Here is a 26,471-nt window from a genome sequence, read left to right on the forward strand (position 1 = left end):
ACGCACATTCTGCCCCTAAGCTATACCCTTAATGCCTCTGCTTTGCTTTTCCTTGAGTTTGAGTATCTTAATATATTTAGTTGTTATACCCTTTGTCCACATAGTTTTAAAAACCCATATCAAATACTAGCCCTTTGTCTTATGAGTTTGTTGTTTTTGTTTTTTGTTTTGTTGTGTTGTTCTTTACATTAGATGTCCCAGTCTCAAAGAAAAAGAAGAGGAAATTACCCTCCGATGTGAACGAAGGGAAAACTGTTTTCATCAGGTATGCCTGCCTGTGCGGAACTGGGCATCCTTCACGGGTCTCATTGTTTACCTTCCCTTTCCCTCGGCCCTGGTTCTCCTGTCCTCCCCTTCATCTCGGCTTCCTCTTTTCCTTTCCTTAGCACTGAGTTAGACGCTGTGATACTGTCTAATCTGATCTGAGGGACTAACCAGTGAGAAATTTAAGAGCAAGAACTTAAAACAGGAGGTAACTGGTAGGTAGGGTCCTTGTCCTTTTTAGAGTTCATGTTTTATAATTTGGTGGCAGCTTTTGAAACCTTTCAGCTCTTAACTGGTCCTGACCTTTATTTTAGGAGACATCTGAGGTGATGCCATTTGCTGTGGGTAATTCTCTCTTCATGCCTAACTTCTCTTTTTCTTTCCTCCTTTTTGTTTTTTATATTTTTGAGACAGGGTCTCATGTATCCCAGGCTGGCTCCAAACTTGTTAAGTAACTAAAGATAACCTTGCACTTGTGAGTCTCCTGCCTCTGCCTCTCGAGTACTGGGACTGCAGATGTACACCACCATGCCTAGTTTATGTGGTGCCGGGGATCAAACCAGATGTGCAGAATGGTTTTTGTCAACTTGACACAAGCTAGAATCATCTGGGAAGAGAACATCAGTTGAGAGATCGCCTCCATCAAATTGGCCCACAGGCAAATCTTTGGAGGCATTTTCTTGATTAGTAACTGATGTGGGAGTGCCCAGCCTCTGGGCTGGTGGTCCTAGGTTGTATTAAGAAAGCAAACTGGCAAGGCTAGAGGGACGACTCAGTGCCTCTAACACTAGCAGCTCTTCCAGAGGGTCCAGGTTTGATTCCCAGCACCCACATGGTAGCTCCCAACAGTTTATAGCTCCAATTTCAGGGCATCTAATTTGGATCTCTATAGGCACTTATATACATGGTGCACAGACATACTTTCAAGCAAAACATCTAAAAATAAAAATAAATAAATTTAGAAGAAAGCAAGCAAACTGAGCAAGCTATGGGGAATAAAGCAGTAAACAGCATCCTCCATGATCCTTGCTTCAGTTTCTGGCTCCAGGCTCCTGCCACGAGCTTCTGCCATGGCTTCCCTCAGTGGGGGACTGCCAGCGGTCCTTTCTCCCTAAGTTACTTTTGCTTATGGTCTTTATCACAGTGATAGAAAGGAAGTTAGGATGCTAGGAAGCACTCTGCTGGCTGAGCTACATGCCTAGGCCCTAACTTCTCTCTCTTTTTTTATTGTTTTTGTTGAGCTACACTTTTTTCTCTACTCCCTTTCTTTCCTATCCCCTTCTGCCCTCTCCCGTGACCCCTACGCCTCCTAATTTACTCAGGAGATCTTGCATTTTTCACCTTCCTATGTAGGTCCATGTATGTCTCTCTTAGGGTCCTCTTTGTTGTCCTGTTTCTCTGGGGTTGTGGCCTGTAGGCTGCTTTTTCTTTGCTTTATGTCTAAAAGCCACTTATGAGTGAATACATATTGTATTTGTCTTTCTGGGTCTGGGTTACCACACTCAATATGATGTTTTCTAGATCTATCCATTTCAAGATGTCATTATTTTTTACCGCTATGTAGTACTCCATTGTGTAAATGTACCACATTTTCTTTATCCATTCTTTGGTTGAGGGACATCTAGGTTGTTTCCAGGTTCTGACTATTACAAATAATGCTGCTGTGAACATAGTTGAGCACATGTCCTTGTGGTATGAGTGAGTGTCTTTTGGGTATATACCCAACAGTGAGATTGCTGGGTCTTGAGGTAGATTGTTTCCTAATTTTCTGAGAAATTGCCATACTGATTTCCAAAGTAGCTGTACCAGTTTGCACTCTTACCAGCAATGGAGGAACGTTTTCCTTACCCCATATACTTTCCAGCGTAGACTGTCATCAATGTTTTTGATCTTGGCCATTCTGACAGGTAAGATGTAATCTCAGAGTTGTTTTGATTTGCATTTTTCTGACTAAGGATGTTGAACATTTCCTTAAGTGTCTTTCAGCCCTTTGAGATTCGTCTATTGAGAGTTCTTAGTTTAGGTCTGTACCCCATTTTTTTTATTGGATTATGTGCATGGCAATAGATATGGATCTATTTTCATTCTTCTACATGTTGATATCCAGTTATGCCAGCACCATTTGTTGAATATGCTTTCTTTTTTCATTTTATATTTTTAGCTTCTTTGTTAAAAAAAAAGAACAACTTTGTTCGTAGTTGTGTGGATCAATATCCGATCTTTAATTTGATTCCATTGGTTCTCCTGTCTGTTTTTATGCTAATACCAGGCTGTTTTCAGTACTGTAGCTCTATAGTAGTGTTTGAAATCCGGGATTGTGATGCCTCCAGAAGTTCTTTTGTTGTACAGGATTTTTTTTTTTGGCTATCCTAGGTTTTTTGCTTTTCCATATGAAGTTGAGTATTGTTCTTTGAGGTCTGTGAAGAATTTTGCTGGGATTTTGATGGGCATAGCATTCAATCTGTAGATTGCTTTTGGTAATATTGCCACTTTACTATGTTAATTCTACCTACCCAAGAGCATCGGAGAGCGTTCCATTTTCTGGTGTCTTCTTCAATTTTTTTTTCTTCAAAGACTTAAAGTTCTTGTCATACAGGTCTTCCACTTGTTTGGTTAGAGTTACTCCGAGATATGTTATTTGTGGCTATTGTGAAGGGTGATGTTTCTCTGATTTCTTTCTCAGCCCATTTATCATCTGTGTAAAGGAGGGCTTCTAATTTTTTTTGAGTTAATCTTGTATCCTGCTACATTACTGAAGGTATTCATGAGTCGTAGGAGTTCCCTGATAGAATTTTTGGGGTTACTTAAGTATATTATCATATTGTCTACAATAGTGAGAGTTCAATTTCTTTTTTTCTGATTTGTATCCCCTTGATCTCCTTTTGTCGTCTTATTGTTCTAGCTAGAACTTCAAGTACTATGTTGTATAGATATGGAGGGAGTGGACAAACTTGTCTTGTTCCTGATTTCAGTGGGATCACTTTGAGTTTCTCTATTCCATAACAGAACCAGATTTAAACAATACCTAGCCACAAATCCAGCCCTATACAAAGTACTAGAAGGAAAACTCCAACCCAAGAAAGTCAGCTATACCCACAAAACCACAGGCAGTAGATGATCTCACAGCAGCAAACCCCAAAGAAGGGAAAAGCACACACAATAACATCAGTTACAACAAAATCTAAAATGAAAGGAACTGGAAATCACTGGTCATTAATATTCCTTAATATAAATGGACTCAACTCATCTATAAAAAGATACAGGTTAACAGACTGAATATGAAAACAGAATCCATCCTTCTGCTGCATACAAGAAACATACCTCAACCTCAGAGACAGACATCACCTCAGAGTAAAGGGTTGGGAAAAAATTTTTCCAATCAAATAGACCTAAGAAACAAGCTAATATCTAACAAAATAGACTTTAAACTAAGATCAATCAAAAGACACAGAAAAGGGCATCTCATATTTGCCACAAGAAAAACCCACCAAGAGGAAATCTCAGTACTGAACATAAATGTCCCAAATACAAGGGCACCTACATATGTAAAAGAAACATTACTGAAGCTTAAATCACACATTAAGCTCCACACACTAATAGTGGGAGACTTCAACGCCCCATGCTCACCTCTGGACAGGTCTGCCAGATAGAAACTTAACAGAGAAATAAGGGAACTAACAGATGTTATGACTCAAATGGACTTAATGGACATCTATAGAACATTCCATCCAGACATAAAAGAATATACCTTCTTCTCAGCTCCTCATGAAACCTTCTTGAAAATTGATCACATACTTGGTAACAAAAAAACCTCAAGGAAATTGGAATAACCCCCTGTATCTTATCGGATCTCCATGGCTTAAAGTTAGAATTTAACACTCAACACTAATTTCAGAAAGCCCACAAACACATGGAAATTGAACAGTGCTCATCTGAATCACCAGTGGGTCAAAGAAGAAATAAATTAAAGACTTCCTAAGATTCAATGAAAATGACCACACAACATACTCAAACTTATGGGACACAATGAAAGCGGTGTTAAAAGGAAAGTTCATAGCACTAAACACCTACATAAAGATGCTGGAAGCATCCCACACTAGCAAGTTAACATAATACCTGAAAGTTCTGGAATAAAAACAAGCAAACTCACTCAGGAAAACTAGATAACAGGAAATAATCAAAGTGAGAGCTGAAATCAACAAAATAGAAACTTGCGAAAACAATACAAAGAATCAATGAGAAATCAGAAAAATAGACAAATCAGGAAAATAGACAAACCTTTATCCAAACTAACCAAAAGACAGAGAGGGAATATCCAAATTAACATAATTAGATATGAAAAGGGGGACATAAGAACAGACACAGAGGAAATCCAGAGAATCATCAGGTCATACTTCAAAAACCGATACTCTACAAAATTGGACAACTTAAAGGAAATGGATAATTTTCTGGATAAATATCACTTAACAAAATTAAATCAAGACCAGATAAATTAACCTATAACCACTAAGGGAATAGAAACAGTCATCAACAGTCTCCCAACTAAAAAGAAAAAAAAGTCCAGGACCAGATGGTTTCAGTGCAAAATTCTACAAGATTTTCAGAGAACTAATACAAATATTCCTCAAATTGTTTCACACAATAAAAACACAAGGAACATTGCTAAACTCTTTTTATGAGGCTATGGTTACCCTGATACCTAAACCACATAAGAAACACTATTAAGAAAGAGAATTACAGACCATGAACATTGATGCAAAAATACTAAATAAAATACTGGCAAACAGAATCCAAGAACACATCAGAAAAATCATCTACTACGACCAAATAGGCTTCATCCCAGAGACGCAGGAATGGCTCAACATATGAAAACCCATCAGTGTAATTCACCATATAAACAACCTGAAAGACAAAAGCCACATGATCATCTCATTAGATACTGAAAAAGCCTTTGACAAAATTCAACACCCCTTCATGATAAAAGTCTTGGAGAGAGCAGGGATACAAGGAACGTATCTAAACATAATAAAGGCAATATACAGCAAACCTAACTTCTTTTTTAAAGTAATGTCCAAATACAGAAAGTCATGCCTTCTGTTTCCAGGGGAATATACGTGTGTGTGTGTGTGTGTGTGTGTGTGTGTGTGTGTGTGTAGCCACTTGTTGCTATTTCAGCCCTACTGACTATTAGATGGGCATTTTCATAGGTTGGGTTAGTCTTAACACATTGCAAGCAGGCTGGTGAGTGAGATGGCTCGGTGGGAAAAGGGGCTTGCCATCAAGACTGACAGCCTGAGTTTAATATTCAGGACCTGCACGTTAGAACTGAAGAACTAGGTTCTTACAAGTTGTCCTCTAATTGTCACACGTGTCTCATGGTACACGTGCTAATACACAAGAAAATTTTAGAAATATATTTAAAAAAGCTTTAGATTCTCAGATTAAGGCTATTTAATGTATAGTTCATTCTTTTTCCCTCCCTCTTTTTCTCTCCTCTTTCTCCCATTTATTTGCCTAATCTTCTTTACCATGTTTTTATTTTATATTGTTTTGGAAGGATTTTCTTGGAGAATTTTAACTGAAACCCAGGTTTTATAATTAACATGGAGAGGAATATGTCTAATTCAATAAAAGACATGTTTCTTACTATCCTGCTGTGAAAATTTCTGGTTGTAGTAAGAAACTAATTTTAGCCACATTACAGGAAGAGAGCACGGTTTTACGAATACTGGTTTGCTCTCAGACTCTGTTGTCAAAGTGCAAATCTCGAGTAGGCGATGGAAATCTGGGCAGTTGTGAGACTTTTGCTGCTGGAGGTTGTGGGTCTTTTCTCTATGATATCATCTTAAAAAGTAAAGGCACAAGGTATTTCTGTAAAGTATGTTACGCTAAGGGTACAGCTAAGCAGAGTTTTCATGTGTATATTCACATAACTACCAGGTCACAATACAGCATGTCCGAATCATTCCTGGGTCAGCCTTGATGCTTCTAGTCCGAAGGCAATCTGTATCTGCAACTTTTAGTCTTTTTATTTTCCCCGTGAGAGAATCTAGGAATTTAAATTAGTGCGTTGGAAGAAAGGGACAGAATCATATAGCAGAGGCTCAGCCACTAGGGGTCACTCTTGTGTACTGGTGCTATTTTTGAACAAGGGAGAATGGTTGTGAACAGGGAGCCATCAGAGTTGATGTCTAATTCACGTACCTCATATTGAAATTCAAGATCTTACTTTCTCATTGAAATATTTGTGGCCTGGTTTTGTTCCATAGAAACCTTTCATTTGACTCAGAAGAAGAAGATCTTGGGGAGGTCCTCCAGCAATTTGGTGATCTGAAGTATGTCCGGATTGTCTTGCATCCAGACACGGAGCATTCTAAAGGTATTTACCCTCAGCTGACCAAGCCCAACATTAGGAAAGAGCATAAATTAGGCCATTCTGGGTGTTACATAGTCTGTCTAGTCTCTTTCTTGGCTTCCATAAAAACCCAAGGACACTCTGAAATTGTCTTCCATGATGTGAAAATCAGCAATTTAATGGCTTTGCCAGCCTTAATTTTGTCTCAGCCTTTAAAGCTCTTGCTTATTTACTTTAAGATAATGGATTCCATTTGTTGTTCTCCTTTGCATTTCAAATGTGATAGCATCCCATGGGTATTAATATTCTACACTGCTCAAAATTAATGGAATTTTTTTCTTTGATGCTTTTGTTAGAGATAAAATCGACAGAAACTTTGTTGCATGGCAACAGTCAGAAGGAAAAGTATGTAGCAGGAGTGGTGCATGAGATAGTTTCCCCTAATGCTATTTATTTTCTGCTCTGAAGGGTTAAATATTCATTCTAGCACACTGCTGTGTATTAGAATGTGAATGTAGACACATCCATAGCATCAACCCACTTATAGTCTCTGACTTCATAGACTGCATTCACTCTGCTCAAGCTGCGTATTCCTTAACTTTCCGTTATTGTGTCCAGAATACCTGGCATAAAGAAAGCAGGTTTAATTTTGCTTTGCTTCAGAGAATTCAGTCTGTTATGGTGTGGAATAGCTCAGCTCTTCCATTGTGGGCCAGGAAGCAGAGAAAGGGTGAGGTTGAATTTACCCTGCTCCTAGACCTTTAAGTGCCACCGACTTTCAGGGAGGATCTTTCCTCTCAGTCTTTTTAAAAACATCCTTAAAAACACTCAAAGGGTATGGCTTCAGCTTCCTAGGTGATTTTGTATCCAGTCAGGCTGACATGAAAGATGAATAAGCGTTGAGTTAATTGTTTGGGTTCTTGATTCCTTTGTGCTCCAGCAAATGCCATAACCCCTCACTTCAGAAGAATGCTATTTCTGAGGGTTTGCGGGCTCTCAAGAGTTTATCCATGGTTACGAACTTCCATTCTAAACCTTACTTTTCAACTGATAAGAATCAGTCAGATAAGACTAGATCAGTTTTTACTTTCACTCAGTTAAAGTAGTTTAAGGCTTCCTGGAGACTAGGAAAGAAACTCTCCTCAGGCACATGGCAGGTTCTTTCATCACCATGAGCTAAGTTTTCACCTGAAAAACGACATGAGTAATAAATGTCTTCAGCTGTAACAGTCGCCCCTGGACCTTTCTCATTTCTAGAGTTTCTTAGCATGTTCATAGTACAGGCATGGTACTGTTTTACTTCTATCTCGTTTTGAGTGTAGCAGGCTAGTTAATATCTTTTTTTGGTCTTTTTTTTTTTGGTTTTTCAAGACAGGGTTTCTTTGTAGCTTTGGAGCCTGTCCTGGAACTCACTTTGTAGAACCAGGCTGGCCTTGAACTCAAAGAGATCCACCTGTCTCTGCCTCCTGAGTGCTGGGATTAAGGGTGTGTGCCATCACCACCTGGCAGGTCTATTAATCTATTAATCTTATGCTGATTTATTTATTTTTTATTTTATTCTTTTTAAAATTAAAATTTCCACCTCCTCCCATAATCTTATGCTGATTTTAAAAGCATAATTTAGCACACACACCTGTAACAGGGTTTCTCTGAGTAGCCCTGGCTGTCCTCTGGCCTTGTACTTAGAGATCCACTTGCCTACCAAAGTGCTGGGATTGAATTGGCACGGGCTACCACCACCCAGCAGTAATTTTAATATTTTACTGTATTGTCATTTACTGGCTCTGATTTGCTAGTTTTGACACCTTTTCTATGCTCCTCTTGACAGTTTGTTTCTCTTGGCAAGGCATTTTACTACCCAGGAGAGCCACATGTGGTGACTTTAGGACCATCAAAGACTGAACCCCAGTACTGATCAAGTAATTAAATTCTTACCCTTTAAGGGAGAGACAATACTTATACTTTTGACTTTCTTTCATTTTTTATGAGACATGATCTCACTATGTAGACCAGGCTGGCCTGGAACTCACAGAGATCTGCTTCCCTTTACTTCCTGAGTGCTGGGATTAAAAGTGTTCGCCACCACACCTAACCTGATTTTCTTGATATAGGATGTCTAGGCTAATTTGCAAATTAGAAATCTTTATATCCTCTATCTTATATTACTTTCTTTCTTTCTATTTTTTTATTTTTATTTGTTGTTTATTTTATTCCACCTTGTATTACTTTCATCACACTTGTCCTGCATTACCCATTCTAGGACCATGGCAAATACCAACATTTGCGAGTTTTCAAGTTCTTGATATAAAATGGCAAGTGTTTGCACATAGCCTATGTACTTCTTTCCTTATACTTTTTGTTTGTTTTTTGTTTTTCAAGACAATTTCTCTGTAACAGGCATGACTGTCCTGGAACTTGATTTATAGACCAGCCTGGACTTGAACTCACAGAGCTTGCCTGTCTCTGCTTCCCAAATGTTGGGATTAAAGTCATGTGCCATCACAGCCTGGCTCTTCCCATATGCTTTACTCTCTAGGTCGCATACATGCATTAAGGAATGAAGATAAAACAACTTCCTTTTGGATTAGTTTGGCCAAGAATAAGCCCAGTATGAATTCTCCACTTCTCCTGTGTCTGCTGGCTATTCCTAATAAAGGATTTTGCCTTGTACTTTTTGAACAGCACAGAAAACATGGCCTGGGGAAGTAGTGGGGGATTCTTACTGAAATTCTTTTTTTTTTTTTTTAAATATTTATTTATTAAGTATACAATATTCTGTCTGCATATATGCCTGCAGGCCAGAAGAGGGCACTAGATCTCATTACAGATGGTTGTGAGCCACCATGTGGTTGCTGGGAACTGAACTCAGGACCTTTGGAAGAGCAGGCAGTGCTCTTAACCGCTGAGCCATCTCTCCAGCCCATCTTACTGAAATTCTTGACAGTTCCTTCAAGCTGACCCAGTGTAGTCACAGCTGCAGCAGATGTTACCGGCCTACATCTACACGGTACTCTCGCTTTGTGACCAGTAGTTGTTGCCGGTTGCTTCCGGCCTGTTGGCTGTTTCCAGCAAGGGTTAGTACAGTGCATACAGACACTGCTCTGGGCGGGGCTGTGGAAGAAAACGTAACTTAGGATTAAAGCTGTGCATCTAGCTTAGGTTGTAAAAGCTGTATGTGTAGGAAATCCAAGGCATAGGAAGGTTTGTTTCCTGTTTTCTTCAGGGTGGTTAAGCTCACAGAGGCTGAGTGCACAGTAAGAGAGGGGGGTAGGTGCAGAGTCTTGGACGACCTCAGGCGTGCTGACTCCATCGATGGCAAGGCCTGGAAAACACTTGTTCTCCTTGGCGTCAAGAGATGCTGTTAGACAATGTGTCAATATACACATACCCCTAAGAAAATAAGTTTTTGTTAGGTTGTTTGTAGAGAATGCTAAGTCCGTACGTGTTCCGTATAGACAGTTTCCTCCCAAGTGTTCTTGTTCTGTGCACGGCTGACTTCACTAATGCATAGCCCATGGGTTCTGAGCTTGAACTGTGTTTGTTTCTTTTGACTGTATTGTTAGTGCACTGTGCTGTAGAGAGTAGTCCAGATTCCTGAAGTTCTTATTTTGGGGAAGATGCTACCTCATCAGTGCCTAAAGGATGTGAATAGAGGGTGGGAGGTGTTGGGAACCCAGAAGTAGAACACTTATCTCTCTAGATGGTGGCCCTTGTATGTGTGTTTTAGATTAATCTGCCTAGAATCATTCCGGTACAGGGCAGAAGATAATGCCCTAGCTCTGGGAGACATGTAGTGTTGTCATATGAGAGAATTCTTTTTTGAAGTATACTAGCAATGTATTATGAAACATTTGTTTTGAAATTTACTGTGAGGTGAACTTGTGCAGAGTTTCTTTTAATCCACAGTAGAATTTCATTTAGATAACTGGCCCTGCATCTAACCAGTGAAAGGCATGCTTTATAAAGATTCTAGAGCAGAAGCCAACGATTGAGCACATGGCTGTTTTCCTGTGATATTCATATAATAGAAGCCTTTTTTTTTTTTTTAACCCCAACAGGCATATCTGGTGTTATTTGATGCCTCCTAGGCGACTCTAAGACCATGAGATGTAGTTTCAAGGTTAAATAGTTCTGCCTCATCTCTCACACTACTACGAGGGACTCTGTGATGTTGAATCAAGTGGTCAGCTAGGGTCCTCTGTCATTTCATGTGGGTATCATTAAGGAGGTAGTTGATGAGACCAAACGCTAAGATTAAGATGTGTATGCTATGGTGTGTGGCTGTGATCCTGTACCACTTGACATAGTTCCTGCCCCATGGACGCTGCTTAGCCCTTCCATTTGTGTCAGGCTGTGGATGCTTTCAGTGTTGTCCTTGCTCGCTGTGGAAGCGAGAAATGTCTGACTGAATCTTGTCTTGGTGCAGGCTGTGCATTTGCACAATTCATATCTCAGGAAGCAGCTCAGAAATGCCTTGCAGCTGCCTCTCCAGAGGCCGAGGTAAGGAGAGTATGTTCTTCCCTATGCCTAGAAGATCTCACCCTTGCACCAAGTTTTATTATTATTAATAAAATGAAGACTTGAGCACTTAGTGTGTATTTAGCACTGAGCTTTGTATGTGCTGCCTTAATTCTTTATCCATTGAAATGAGTGAAATTACCCATATTTCTTAAGTGAGGAAGCAGGTTTGGTATCTGTAGTATTCACTGCTGTTTGTGTATCAACCTCTAGTCTAGGCTATTGACATGACAGACGAAAGAAGGTTATTAATGCCATCTGGGACACTAATGCACATTTGATAGACAAAGTGTAGGTACTGAGAATTTTTCTATGCTTTTTAAATGAAGTATGTAGTTTTTGAGATTTTTTTCCTGTATTATTATTGTCTCTTAAATACTCTTGTTTTACTAGCTTTAGAATACTAAACATCTGTTTATAGAACATTTTCCTCAGTTTAGGCCTGCTTTAGAACTACTCTAAAGTACATTCCTTACAGCTGATTGTCTTAAGTACACATACATGTTACATTTTATACACTTGTAAAAACTAGTGGGAGGCTTAAGGTCCACATGCTTCTATGAACATAATTGAACATATATCTTTGTAGTATGATCTTTTTGTTATAATTCCAATAGTGGCATTTTTGGATCTTGGGGTGCTTTGATTGCCAGTTTTAGCCACCAGGCAGCTGCGTCCTGTGGCCTGGCTTTCACGGCACGATTACAGTGTGCTGATTCTCTTTCCTTGATACTCCTGTTTTGTGCTTTCTGCTTGCTAAGTATTTGAAGAGAAGGTTACAATATGTTTCAGGGTGGTGGGCTTAAACTGGATGGCCGGCTGCTCAAGATTGACTTGGCTGTGACCCGTGATGAGGCAGCAAAGCTCCAGACAAAGAAGGTGAAGAAGCCAACTGGAACCCGGAACCTCTATCTGGCCCGAGAAGGCTGTGAGTAGTGGAAGAGATAGGAACCAGGCATCTAAGTAGCTGTCCTTGGCACATGAGTGAGCCAGCAATTCAATTTTGAGATGTTTCCAATAAAAAGTGAAATTTCCTCCTTTCCAGTGTTCTGTTGCTATTCCACTTCAGGAGGTGTGGCTTCGTTAGGACCCTTTATCGTTTTGCAGACTGATCAGTCCCATTCTCTTTTCTGTCTGGTTGCCTTATATATTTCCATTATAGCATTAGAAGCACAAAGGGAAAAACTGAAATTACCTCCTTTTCGTCTTCATTTCTTATGAGTTTTTTTCTTTAAAAGGTGTTGAGAAATAAAACTCAAATTACTTTTTTGGATTATTGATAGATTTTAAATGTTTACTTCCTACCTTTCTGTTAATGAAAATAATTAAAATTCGCTCTAAGTTACAAACAGTTGTAGTGTTCCCGGTGTTTATTAGCCTACCCCGTGTAGATGCATAGTAGCAACTGTTGATGTTAGGCCTTCGGCCTCTGGTGTGAAGGCCTTGAGTCCGTAGCTCTTCTCTATGGTGGCCCTCTGATGGTTGAGGGATTGGCCTGAAGTGCATGAGGAGCAGCTGTTTCTGGGCAGGTTGTTAGAACATCTGCGTTCCAGACACCTGGATTATAGCCACTCTCAGAACTTCTTCCATACCATTCAGTTTGTGGCATGAATATGATGCTGTTTTTCAGGCAGAAAGAAACAAAATCACAAAATGTTCAGAGGTTGTCTTTAAAGCAAGTCTAAGTCTAGAACTTAGCCCTGCAGCTATTTTTGGACCTAGCTAACTGGCCAACACGGTCCTCAGGGCCCTGATCAGAGAGTTTGCATCATTCAAGTCACATTCTTCCTGTTACTCAGTGAACATTCCCTTGGTGACATCTTGGCCTTTTTCCTTCTTTCTGCAGTGATCCGTGCTGGGACGAAGGCTGCCGAGGGTGTGAGTGCTGCGGATATGGCCAAACGAGAGCGGGTGGGTAGATTAGGTGCCAGCCTTAAGCTTCTCTCCATGGTTCTGTAAATGAATCAGAAACAACGATTGCTGCTACTTTTGCTCGTGAAGAGCTGTGTATAAAGACCATATTTCACCTTGTTAGAAGCACACAGGTGAAGAAGTAACTGGGCATTACTCCTCATTTTGTATGAGCATTCGCTCCATTGCAAAAACTTAGTCTTTTTCTTCATTTCTCTAGTATTCACGTATGGTGAGTGACATGCTGCTCGACAATGCAGGAGGTGGAGAAGGAGGGGCTGTATGTAATTGTTAGCATAGATGTAGAAAGGAAGCTCTGTGGGCTGGGCTTACTAGGAAAGGGAGGACATGTGGGTTTTGGAAAGAGTAGCCACAATGTCATTTGGGAGGGCTTAGTATCCCCAAATTATACAGTTACTGTAGAACAACTTGATAGTATAGGTTTTCTGCTGTTGACTCCTTGGCTGCTTAGTAATGCCCTCAGCAGTCGTTCCTTTTGTACATATAGGAGCTTGCTTTTGTTGTGAGATGGTCTCCCATAGCTTGGACTGACCTTATTGGGTACCAAGTACTTCTGAATTCCTGATCCTCCTGCCTCTTCACCTCCTGAGTACTGGGCTTTTAGGTAGGCTCCATCTTGCCCAGTTTATGTGTGCTGAGGATTGAACTTCAGAAGCTGTGTGTGCAGTGCAGACACTTAACCAGCTACGCTATAGCTCACCTTTTAAGACAGCCTAGAGCCATTGGGGTGGCTCAGTGTACTGGTAAAGTGCCACTGAACAAGCCTGGTGACCGAGTTGATCCCTCTGAAGTTGTCCTTTGAGCCCACCTCATGCACAAGTGTGTATACAATCACACACAGATGCACACCTAATAGTAAAATTACAAATTAAAGGATCAGAAGCCAGCTTAGAATGGTAAAGATACAGAGCAGCTGTGGAACCGTAAGGTTCAGGAGATGGTGAGCAGCAAATACACGTTACTGATAGGTAGAAATAATGTCTTTCCAACATGGTTTTATAGTAGTGTTCTCAATGTTACGGTGTTTGGGGAAGTAGTGCAATAAGATGTACTGAATTTTAGGATTAACTTTGCTAGCCAAAGCTTGCTAAGTTATTTATGTGCATTATAAAAAGTAAGTTTATTTTCTTTAGGAAGGAAGTTCTTAGACTTAGTGGTTGGGTGGCTAAGGACTGAGCATAGATGGTAACTTCAGTATTACTGACAAGAATCCTTGTGCTAAGCTGGGCGGTGGTGGTGCACACATTTAATCCCAGCAGATCTCTGAGCTCAAGGCCAGCTTGGTCTACAGAGTGAGTTTCAGGACAGCCTGTACAGAGAAACCTTATTTTATAAAACCAATAAAAATAAAATAAACTTTTTAAAATAAAGAATACTTGTGCTGGACCACATTTTGAGCTATGCAGTTTTTAAATTTTATTTGGTTTCACGTCACTGTTGAGAGTTAAATAATTTGATTTCTCTAGTTGGATGACATTTGGTTCATCTCTGACTTGCCTCGCTGACCCTGCCTTTCTGGGCATTAAGGCAGCCGGTGCACCTGTGGCTGTGGGTGGGGTTATGATTCTTTTCTTTTAGAGAATTAGAGCTTGCCTCATGGGTGTATTGTATGTTAAGAGTGTGTCTTTTTCTCCTCTCCTAGTTTGAGCTACTGAAACATCAGAAACTCAAGAACCAGAATATCTTTGTCTCCCAGACCAGACTTTGCCTGCACAATCTGCCAAAGGCCGTGGATGACAACCAGCTGAGGAAGCTGCTGCTGAGTGCCACTAGAGGCGAGAAGGGCGTGTGCATCAAGGAGGTGAGAGACGCCTTGCCGTGCGCAGCTGTAGTCATGAGCTGTCATTTCAGGCCATGGTGCCAGCCTGCCAACAGATTTTCTTTTGGATACATCAGCATGCAAAATTGAGTTAGGCTGTTTTCTTATTTTTATTTTTTCTTTTGGGAACTGCCTGACGGAATTGCAGCAAAATGTAAGGAAATCTCTGTCATGAATTGATTTAGCAATCACTTATTCAATACCTGCTGTGTTCTCAGCATTATATAGGTGTTGTAATGTGAATTTTGTTGGAAAGAATACAATTTATGTGGTTTGTCTCCTAAAAGAATGTTGTGCATGTATGCGTGCATGCACGTATGTGAGAGAGAAGGGGAAGGAGAGGAGAAGAGGGGAGGGGAGAAAAGAGGGGGAAGAGAACACGAGAGCCAGGGCCAGGGCCAGGGCCAGGGCATGCCTGTCCATGTAGCTGTTAGAGGACAGCCTCGTCTCTATCGGACCTCACCCTCCACCTTGTCTGAGGTGGGCTCTCCTCTTTACTGCACACCCATGCTTGCTGTTCCCACAGCACCCTACTGTCTTTCTATCCCACCGTAGGAACGCTGAGGTTACAGACACACCGTCATGTCTGGCTTTTACATGCATGGGTTCTAGATGTCTGTACTCGGTTCTCATGCTTACACGGCAAGCATTTACCCATTCTGCCATCTCTCTGGCCCCTAAAACAGCATTTAACTGTGTGAGACTCTTAATACTCCGCAGTAAGCACAGAGAACCATCCATGTCTTCAGTTTATTAGAAAACTCAGGGTTCACACTAGTACTTGGTTCAGCTCTGTCTCTTTTGAAGCTCCTTCCCTTTATACTGACCTGAAACTTGGTTGTTTCTCCAGACAGACTGAACTCTTTGAGGGTAAATACCTCATTATCCCCAATCCTGGATATAGCACATGGCATAGTCTGTTAATCTTTATATTTAAAAATGCCATCGCCAGTATTTTAGGTGTGCTTTGCTGATTCATAACTAAACTGTGTGCCTAATACCCGAAGCCTCTTTAAAATATATTCCTTGGTATTGAGGAAATAACATGAGAGAATGTTCAGAACATGTCTGACAGCACTGTTAGTAATGAGTACCTACAATATTTCATGTGCGCCTATTGTGAGCCCATTGCAGTTTAATACACGTCTGTACTTTGTACCATATGTGCATTGGTTGTGTGACCATTTCCTCCGAGATAAAACCTCGATTTCAGAGAGAAGGTTGGTTGGTAAGCTTAGGAAGTAAACAGTTCAAAGGCTCAAGAAGTCCCTGAAATTGACCAGATACATGCTCCTCAAACATATATAAGAAGTAAGAGCAGCTGAGAGATGCTTTCAAGCAGGCTGATGTGCCTAGAAGAGGCTCAGACCAGCCAGGCTACTTGGTAGAGGCAGAGACCTGATGAGCTGCCTGGAAGAGGCTACCTGGGAAAGATACTCTAACCTGTTGAGCTGCGTGCAGGAGTACAGTGTACTACAGGCGTCCAGCTTGTGAGCTTTTGCCCGGGAAAGGGGGGCTTTTGGTGCTGCAGCTTTCTGTGAGTCATTCCTGTTTCTCTTTGGTTCCCTATCTTGGGTGAGTAGATATTTGTTCATGTCTCCCAGGAACCATGCCTCAAAACAGCATTATATTGAATTTTGTTCTTAATTCTTTTATTTGTATAAGCACTGTATCTCTTTTTATAAAATGTCTTGAATGACATTTTAAGTGAATGAGCATCTTGAAGTAAGGAATTCACTCTTCTCTTCCTCCTCTGCGGTGGAAAGAGTAGTGTCTACACACAGAGTAGGGCGCAGTATGAATGTGTTTTTCACACTCCTCCACTACAAAAGAATGACAGCTCTGGGGAGAAATACTGTGTAAATGATGAAATTTTCTCAATGCTCTTCTATGTTCCTCATGACCCTAGGATGCTTACTGTATCCTGTCTAGCGCTTTAGAGAAAAATGTGTATGACAGAGTTCTGACCCCTACCCAAGAGAGCCAACACTTGCTGTGTTCTGAGGCTTATTGAGGGTAAAGGGACGGCCTTTCCCGTGTTGGATATGTCTTTCTCATCTAAAACCATCTGGTCTTCTTTCCTCCCTGATCTATTAATTTCTTTTATGGAGACCTTCTTCAGTGCTAGAATCTTTGGACGGTTCTCCATTCTCAGCAATAACTTGCTGACATTCTAGAGAATCATGTATCTCTCAGTTATATGTGTTCTGAACAGTTAGCTGTTACAAATTTTCCTCAGGCTGTTGGAGAGATGGCTTAGTGGTTATGACACATATTGTTCTTGCAGAGGACTTGATTTTGCTTCCCAACAGTCATATGTGGCAGCTCACAACTGCTTCCAAGTCCAGTTCCAGGGAATCCATCGCATTCTTCTGGACTCCATGGGTACTGCATTTAGGTGCACATGGGTATACATGGCCACACACATATGCAAGTTTTAAAAACAATTTTTTCTCTGGAAATTTTTATTTCTTATTTTTAACTACTGTTTTTTTTTTTTTTTCTTTTTCTACTCACAGTGTAGAGTGATGCGGGATCTTAAACCAGTTCATGGAAAAATGAAGGGTCAGTCCCTGGGCTATGCCTTTGCAGAGTTCCAAAAGCATGAGCATGCCCTCAGAGCCCTCCGCCACATCAACAACAACCCAGAAATATTTGGGTCTCAGAAGGTGAGCCTCATCCTTCAGGGAGACCCCATTTTCTGAGAGCTTAACTATCTAGTGTCCCTGATATTTAAGGGAAAGAGTACCAAAAGGACTGGGTAAAAAGGTACCAAAAGGTGGGGAAGACAGATGGTAACCCTAGGCGAGAAAATGCTTATAAAGTGTGTGGACTGGATGGGCTGCCTGCAGAACCAACTGCTGTTAAAGAAGACACAAGAAACAGCCTCTGTTCACGAAGAAGAGTGGATGGAAGGAACAGCTAGGCTTATTGGACTCGACAGATTACAAAGTCTTATGAATAACATTCTGTCTCCCTCACAGAGACCAATAGTGGAGTTCTCGTTAGAAGATCGAAGGAAACTTAAAGTAAAGGAGCTGAGGATCCAACGCAGCCTGGTACTGAACCTAATACTGAACCTAAATGCTTGACTGGGTTTGGTTTTGTCCTGTGTGTGTGTGTGTGTGCCTATGTGTATGTGTCAGTGCACACATGCATGTGCCTGTGTGTCTGTGCCATTACTTCTGGAGGTCAGAACACAACTTGGGGAAGTTGGTTCTCTCTTTCTACCATGTGTGTCCTGGGGATTGAACTTGGTGGCAAGTGCCTTTACTTGCTGAGACATCTTGCTGGCCCTTGTTTGTTTGGCTTTGGTTGATTATGACAAATTCTCACTGTGTAGTTCTGACTAACCCAGAACTCACAGAGATGCCTCTGCTTTGGCTACTGGGATTAAAGGTGTATGCTATCATGTCCAGCAATTTTTTCTTTTCTTTTTTTAAAGGAACTTAATTAAATTTCCCTTTTTTAATTTGTGCTTCTGCCAAGTAGGATTTTACTCTGTTTCCTAAGAGCTGCATAGGAGAAGGGAAAGGGAAGAAACAGAAACCAATGTTTTGATCCACCATGAATTCCTGTGTGGTGTGTAGGGGTCGTGTCAAACCTAGTGGCTCAGGTTATGTTTCAGAATCGTCATCATCTGAGATAGGGTCCTTCTTTGTCCTCCAAGTTGCCTTGAACTCAGTCTTCTAGTCTCAGCATGACACTGGTGGTTTTAGACCATTTTAATTTGTGTGGAGAGAGGAAGAACAGGTGCTGTGTCTCTGCTTCTTTCTTAGCTACACGTTGCCTGGCCAGTTACTTCTTCTCTGACTTCAGTTTGTACAGTGGGTTTAATCACAAGATCTTCATTCCTCCTCTAAGGATGAAAGCAGCAGATAAACCATTGCCCAGCTTGTAGTCAATGCTCTCTCCCCCAGCTTCCCTCAGTTCTTACAGTGCTCATCAGCACTACACTACAATTTGCATGTGCAGAGAGCGTTCATAGTGTTTGATGTATACTAAGAGCATGACAAACAGATAAATGACACCGGTGGCTAAAACTGTGGCTTTGAGAACCTGGGATCTTATTCTTTTGCAATGTAACTTTTTAACCCCAGGTTAACTGCCTTTAGCCATTGCTTCAGGGGTGCTCCTGAAGCTGCCCGCATTTTCTTTGAATTCTTTGTTGCCTCTGTCTATGTTCATGCTGCACTTCCATGATAAAAGTGGTCCTTCTTGACTCAGGGATATTTCTTACTTTGCCTGTTCATAGCAACTGAACCTTCCCCATTACATAGGCTTTCATCAACTTCCTTGGTTGTCTTGATTATTTGTTTTTTATGTTGTTCTGTTTAGGTATGTGTCTTGTTTCAGTATTCTGTTGCTGTAATAAGACACTGCGAACAAAAGCAGCTTAGGAAAGGAAGTTTATTTGGGCTCAGGCTTCCAAAAGGTAAGAGCCCATTGTGGCAGAGAGGCATTGCAGCACAGGCATGGCCACAGAGGAGCATGCTGAGAGCTCAGAGCAGAGAGAGCAAAGTGGAACCAGGCAGAGCTGTGGACTCTCAAACTGATGCACTTCCTTCAAGCGCTACCTCTTGACCCTCCCCAAACTGTAGCATGCTTTTCCTTTTAGGCCACCAACCAGCTCCCAAATCACAAACACAGACTTAGTAGTTTTGAATGCTCAGCCTAGCTTAGGCGTGTTTGTGGCTAGCTCTTTTAGATTAACCTGTCTCTTCTTATCTACCTTTTGCCTTGGGGCTTATTAGCTTCCTCCTCCTCTCTTTCCTTCCTCCTATGTATCCTCTCCGCCAGCCCTGCCTGTCCTTTCTCCTGTGTAGCTATTGGCCTTCAGCTCTTTATTTGACCAATCAGGTGCCTTAGACAGGCCAGGTGAAACAAATACAACACATCTTTAAATAATTAAACAAATACATCATAATCAAATGTAACACATCTTTGCCTAGTTAATATTCTACAACATCAAACTGCACCACCAACTGGGGACCAAGCATTCAAACACATGAGTCTGTGGGCTCACCTGTCTTTTCTTTCCACTAGCCTAGGAGTCCTAAAAGTAAACATTTTATTGTTTGTAACTGTATCTAACCACTTAGGAACAGACTAGTGCATAGTCGGCATTTAGTGAATGTTGTATTAGCATTCTATTTAGATTAAATTAGGGCAAAATAACAAATATGTATTTTCACATGAATTTTACTTGAGTCTTTTTCTCCGTGTCAGCTCTAGTAAACCTTCAGCATCCTTCTGCTTGCATCTGAAGCTCTGGTCTCCCCTTGCCTGCCTTCCCTCACTGACCCCTTCCCTGACGCTTTTCCCTTCATGCTGACCCATGTTTTCAATCTGCCGTTTCCCTTCTCTGGAGGAATTTAACATTTCTTGTGAAGCAGATTTCTTGGTAACTGTGTGTGTGTGTGTGTGTGTGTTTTAAAGTCTGAGACAGTTTCTTTTGTGGAAGATAATTTCATTGGTTAGAGAATTCTGGGCTGATAATGTTGTCTTTTGAAACTTCAGCCACCTCATGGTTTACTGCACTGTACTGGAAATCTAGTTGTGGAGCTTGGGCTGATTATTTTGTCAGGTTTTGCTCTGCTCTAAGATCTCTGACTCATGTCTGTCACTGTCTTGAATTTCCTAGCTGTATTATGTTATTTCTTAATTGCTTTGTTTCTGCTGCTGGCATTCCCCTTTTTTGTCTGTGACACTTGGGGGGAAGGGGAGCAGGAGTTTTTTGAAAAAGGGTCTTAAATAATCCTGATCCTTTCTTCCTTCCCACTGACTAGGATTCTAGGTGTATGTTGTCATGCCTGGCCCAAGTTTCACCTTTAATAGTTGGTCCTTCCTACTGGTTTTTGAATTTTGGGCTACTGATTGCTGTTTCTGGGTGTTTTTGTTTTTTGGTGTGTGTATGTGTGTGTGTGTTTGTGCTCGCGTGTGTGCGTGCGTGCATGCCTGCACGTATGCCTGCATACATGTGTCTCCAGCCTAGTAGCCATCTCTTACTAGGCAGTGCCTGTAAACTGCTTGTATTTACTTTGCTGGAGTCTCCAGCTGTGTGAGGGAAGCGCTCCTCTTTCAGCAAACTTACAAGGAGGCTCAATCTCCACTGAGATTTTTCAGCAGGTAAACCTTATCCAGAAACCAGGTGACAATTTCTTGTTTTCTGCAGCAAAAAATGAAATCTAAGCCTGTAACCAGTGAGCCCCAAAAGGGGCAAAAAGAACTTGGAAAAGACAAGCAACAAAAAGCAGTGAGCCCTACACAGGATCAAAGTCAGGCTTCTGGAGAGCAGAAAGGGAAGGCCCGCCCCACATCGTGGACAGGGTTCCAGACCAAGGCTGAAGTGGAGCAGGTGGAGCTGCCTGATGGGAAGAAGAGAAGAAAGGTCCTGGCGCTCCCTTCACACCGAGGCCCCAAAATTAGGTGAGATGAGGGGGGTCATAGAGGAGAGGGTGCGTCTGAGTGCATTTGTCACTCTTTCTTTGTAGCATTTGATAGAGGGGGTGTTGGTGCTGCATTAGTCCCCCATGGGAAGTTAACAGGAAGGTCTCAACACCAGCAGAAATGTTACCGTGGATCAGATGGCGGAGGGAACCTCGGAGGAACCGTCAGGGCAGACTGCATGCCATTCTTGTCTTTCAAAGTCTTTTCATGTCAGTTGAGGTTCACCTGTTGTCGCTGTTTGCGACAGTGGATTAGTGCTGTACAGTGGATTAGTGCTGTGTACATTTAGTGCTGCATAGTGGATTAGGGCTGTGTACATTAGGGCTGTGTACATTAGTGCTGTGTACATTAGTGCTGGACAGTGGATTAGTGCTAGACAGTGGATTAGTGCTGTGTACATTAGTGCTGTGTACATTTAGTGCTGGACAGTGGATTAGTGCTGTGTACATTAGTGCTGTGTACATTTAGTGCTGCATAGTAGATTAGTGCTGTGTACATTAGTGCTGTGTACCTTTAGTGCTGCATAGTAGATTAGTGCTGTGTACATTAGTACTGTGTACATTTAGTGCTGCATAGTGGATTAGTGCTGTGTACATTTAGTGCTGCATAGTGGATTAGTGCTGTGTACATTTAGTGCTGCATAGTGGATTAGTGCTGTGTACATTTAGTGCTGCATAGTGGATTAGTGCTGTGTACATTAGTGCTGTGTACATTTAGTGCTGCATAGTGGATTAGTACTGTGTACATTAGTGCTGTGTACATTTAGTGCTGCATAGTGGATTAGTGCTGTGTACATTTAGTGCTGTACGGTGGATTAGTGCTGTGTATCTTTAAAAGAAAATCTTGGTAATTGAAGGTTTTTGTGATTTCTGTTGAAGTCTTAGCAAAAATAAATAAATGCAGAGGCAAACGAATATATAACTGTTGTGACTTAGGATATGCTATCTATTGTGGCCTCCATTTAAGAGTGACTACTTCTAGGCTTAGAAACAGCTATGTAAACTGGGCGGTGGTGGCGCACGCCTTTAATCCCAGCACTCGGGAAGCAGAGGCGGGTGAATCTCTTGAGTTCGAGGCCATCCTGGTCTATAGAGCTAGTTCCAGGACAGCCAGGGCTACACAGAGAAATCTATCTTGAAAAAAGCAAACAACAACAACAACAAAATAAACAGCTTTATAGAGAAGGAATTGGCTTTCAAGCTCTTTAAGAGAGCCCAAGGATGGGCCTGGAGAGTTGGCCCAGTGGTTAAGAGCACTGACTGCTGTTCCAGAAGACCCTGGGTTCAGTTCCCGTCTTCCACGTGACAGCTCACAACTGTCTGAAGCTCTAGTTCTGGGGGACCTGACACCCATGGCAAAACATCAATGCACATAAAATAAACTAAATTAAGTCAATAAATATGAGAGAGAGAGAGAGAGAGAGAGAGAGAGAGAGAGAGAGAGAGAGAGAGAGACTAATATTAACCAGAGAAAGAATTTAACCTGGCTGTCTTATTTCAGGTTGCGGGACAAAGGCAAAGTGAAATCCCTTCCTCCTAAGAAGCCAAAGCCCCAGACAGGCCACCGGAAGCAGAAGAAGCAGCAGTTACTTTCTTCCCTGCAAGTGAGTTTGGTGGGGCATGTGGTTTGGGGTGCTTTGGCTCTGTGGGGCTGAGCAGATGGTGAACTTTCTGGACAGTTGGTGGATGGTGAGGCTTCTCCATGCAGGGCTGCAGCTCTTCAGAGGGCAAGGTGCAGTAATAAAAGTGGAGAGGGAAGTAAGCCCTGTGACTTGTTTCAGCTGCTTGAGCAGCTATCTTGTGTTTCCTGTACCTGTTTCCCCCACTATAGTGTAGGAAGCAAATCCTACTTTGCATGTAAATAGGTCTCAAGAGACAGTTTGCTCAGAACTTCAGACTATATCTAATGGCCCAGTCTTCACACAAACACACACACAATGTCATTATAATATCTACTGAGATTAATCAGAAGCTCTTTATACTCTCTAATATATAGCCCAAATTAATATTTTCCTCATTGCCTCAAAAATGGTTATTTTGGTTAGTACCAGTTAGAATGCTAGTTAATAGTTCACACATTACATTTGCATCCCTCCTTCCTCCTTCCTTCCCTCTTCATCTGTGCTGTCTGTTCTGTCTTAGCACATTCCTTTTCCACGTTGGTCGTCTGTCCTCGAGGAGGTATTTTACAGTGTGTTCAGCTGCTTCCTTATGGTATCATGTAACTTGTTCCCATGGCACCGCGTGTTGGCTGTCAGCTGGTGTAACAGTCTAGAGGTGTAGCCAGATGTAGTTTCCTTGGAAAGCACTTCCTAGGTGGTGCATGTTCAGTGCTGCATTTTGGTTGTTCACTGTTAGTAATGCCAGGATCAGTCAGTAGATGTCGGAATTCTCCACTGTATTCTATGTAGAAAATCTCCTACTAGCTTTTCCAACTGTTTTTTAGTTTTTAGATTTGTAGTGCTAGGGATCTAACCCAAGTCCTTTTCATGCTTAGGAAGTGCTCTGCTATTGAGCGATATCCCTAGCTGCTTACCTTTGGTTTTCAAAAGCGATGGATTGTCTGATATTTCTTTACGGGTTACAGAATGCTGACTTTCCGGTTCAGACAACCCTTTTGTTCTTAAAAATAGAGTTCTAAGAATTCTAGAAAGGAGAATCTTACATCTATGAAAGACAGGTTAGATGATTGATTTTTTCCTTTTCTTGCTGTATCAGTTTCAGAATAGTAAACTATTATCAACTTGCTCTGTGGCCTGGGAGACTGACATATATATTAGTTATATATTAGTTTATGAAATCCCAAATTTTCATATAACTCCCTGTGTTTCAGTCAAATGTAGTCATTATTCTTTTTTTTTTTTTTTGGTTTTTCGAGACAGGGTTTCTCTGTAGCTTTTGGTTCCTGTCCCGGAACTAGCTCTTGTAGACCAGGCTGGCCTTGAACTCACAGAGATCCGCCTGCCTCTGCCTCCCGAGTGCTGGGATTAAAGGCGTGCGCCACCACCACCTGGCTTGTAGTCATTATTCTTGTCCTGTCTAAGACAGCAGAAGCATCTTTGGATCAGCTCCGCATCCTTCTGAAATGACTTTGTCTTTGATAGTGTTACTTTGTTGTACATGATGTTTCTTTCCCAGTTTCTGGCAATAGCCATTTTCCCAAGGAGCTCTAGTTCTTTTATATTTTATTTTTTTAGTCTGTGCATATGTGTGTAAGTGTGTACAGGTGCTTGTGTAGGCCAACAGTGTTAGGTTCTCTCCGGGCTGAGTTACAGGCAGTTCCTAGCTGCCTCATGTGGCTGCTGGGAATTGAACTCAGATCCTCTAGAAAAGCAGTATGTGCTCTTAACCACTGAGCCATCTCTCTAGCCCACTCTAGTTCTTTTTAATAGAAGATAATGGTCCTGTACTCTTTTATACGTATGGGTCTCCTGCCCACATGCATGTGTCTGTACTACAGACATAGGTGGTGCCCATAAAGAGCAGGAGAGGGCATTGAACCCCTAGGTCTGGAGTTGAGGTGGTTTCATGATACAGTGTGGGCACTGGAAATAGAGCCTGGGTCCATACTGGAGGAGCAGCCAGTGCCTTTAACCCCCAAGTCGTCTCTCCAGCTCTGGTCCTGGGTTCTTGCACATTCAAGGTCAAACTCTTATCTCCCTTCCCTTTAAGAGTAGAGTCACTAGCATTCTGCCCTACTCAAGTCTGTCTCTGGGACATCTCTGACTATATCTTATTATACTGTAAAGATCTAGACTTTGAAATTTCATAAATGGAATTCTTGTCAGGACAGGAGCAAACAAAGATGTCCAAACTAAGGTTTTCTCTGGAAATCATCTTCCTGGTATACCTACTTAATTTCTGTTTCGGGTGTCTTGGCAGGAAGGTGATACTTAGTGTTTGATGTTGACTAGGCATGGTGGTGGCACGGAAGGAGGAGAGATAAGGTCAGGAGTTCAGGGTTGTCCTCAAGTGCATTGAAAGTTTCAGGTGTGCAGGAAAAAAATGCATGCAGGCAAGAAAGCAAGAGGGAGGGAGGGAAGGAAAGGAAAAGGAAAAAGAAATGATTGTTTTATGTCTTCTTTCTTTCACAGGTGCCGAAGAAAAAGGCTAAGGAAAGTAAGGCAGAATCCCACTTCAACCAACTGGTTGAACAGTATAAGCAGAAATTGTTGGGGCCTTCTAAAGGGGCACCCCTGATGAAGAGAAGCAAATGGTTTGATACTTGATGCTGCCTGCAGAAAGCCATGTCTTGACTGAGGGAAAGAGCATCCCAGAGGATGCCCCGTGCTTGGGGACTCTGTAGCTCTGTACATTCTTGGTCCCTTCTCCAGTGTGGAAGGGAAATACCTGGAGAACACCATGAGTTCTTACACTCTCCCCAGATCATTGCTGGAGCTTTACTTGTCATTGTGATTCCTTCTATTTCCTTCTTCGATGGAAACTATTGTAAAAAAGTGTTTTGGAGTACTGAATTTTTAAGGTGCATATTTTGTTATGGAGTCTGTAAATGAGGAATTGTGACTTTTGGATGTGTCTCATTTTTAATATACACAAATACATTATTTATGAGATTTTTTTCATAAATGAACATTTTAAATTCAGTTGCATAGTCTGCAAGAGCTAAGAACGGAGAAAACTGTTTATTACCATAGTCTCAGAATGTGGGGGACACTTGACTCTCAAACAACTGAAGGTCCTGGTAAGGGTCTGACCCTGGAAGGGCAGTGGCTGTCTAGAAATCTGATTGTAGTGGCTAGACACTACGTGACCAAGGAGCACCTTGTCCTAGGGACCGAGAGCTCAGGACGATGTGGGCAAAAGCAGTGAGTGTGAGGCTGAGGTTCTACCCTGAGTGCCGAGGAGGTGGGAAGTCTTAGTTTAGGCATCCTAAATAAGGAGTCGAACTAAATGTTCTGCTTGTTCCCTGCCCTACATACTTTTTAAGCATTCTTTCTTTTTTCTTTTTTAACCATGCTTTCTTTCTCTTTTGTAAAGAAAGCTGGGGTTGAGGGTGTGAATGTTAGAGTCAAGGTCTCGTGGTCCTGGTGTCTGAAGAGCGGACTGTCGTAAAGAGCAAGATCGGTGGAGGCACACAAGTCCCTGTGTGCACAGCTTCTGACACAAGGTGTGG

At 41.6% G+C, this 26,471-nt stretch overlaps 1 protein-coding gene across 1 annotated transcript in view; it reads left to right on the forward strand.

Moving 5' to 3' along the window:
- Positions 1 to 25,991, forward strand: part of Rbm28 (RNA binding motif protein 28) — a 37,898-nt gene extending 11,907 nt beyond the window's left edge. The window contains exons 9-19 of the mRNA XM_057790992.1: positions 193 to 265; positions 6,534 to 6,643; positions 11,046 to 11,119; positions 11,930 to 12,065; positions 12,984 to 13,048; positions 14,712 to 14,870; positions 17,408 to 17,557; positions 17,873 to 17,947; positions 21,064 to 21,317; positions 22,839 to 22,941; positions 25,432 to 25,991. Of these exons, the coding sequence (XP_057646975.1) occupies positions 193 to 265; positions 6,534 to 6,643; positions 11,046 to 11,119; positions 11,930 to 12,065; positions 12,984 to 13,048; positions 14,712 to 14,870; positions 17,408 to 17,557; positions 17,873 to 17,947; positions 21,064 to 21,317; positions 22,839 to 22,941; positions 25,432 to 25,566 (1,334 nt within the window). The 3' untranslated portion in view covers positions 25,567 to 25,991. The remainder of the gene's footprint in view (positions 1 to 192; positions 266 to 6,533; positions 6,644 to 11,045; positions 11,120 to 11,929; positions 12,066 to 12,983; positions 13,049 to 14,711; positions 14,871 to 17,407; positions 17,558 to 17,872; positions 17,948 to 21,063; positions 21,318 to 22,838; positions 22,942 to 25,431) is intronic.
- Positions 25,992 to 26,471: the final 480 nt, after the last annotated feature.

Source organism: Chionomys nivalis, chromosome 1, assembly GCF_950005125.1.
Source record: "Chionomys nivalis chromosome 1, mChiNiv1.1, whole genome shotgun sequence".
NCBI lineage: Eukaryota > Metazoa > Chordata > Mammalia > Rodentia > Cricetidae > Chionomys > Chionomys nivalis.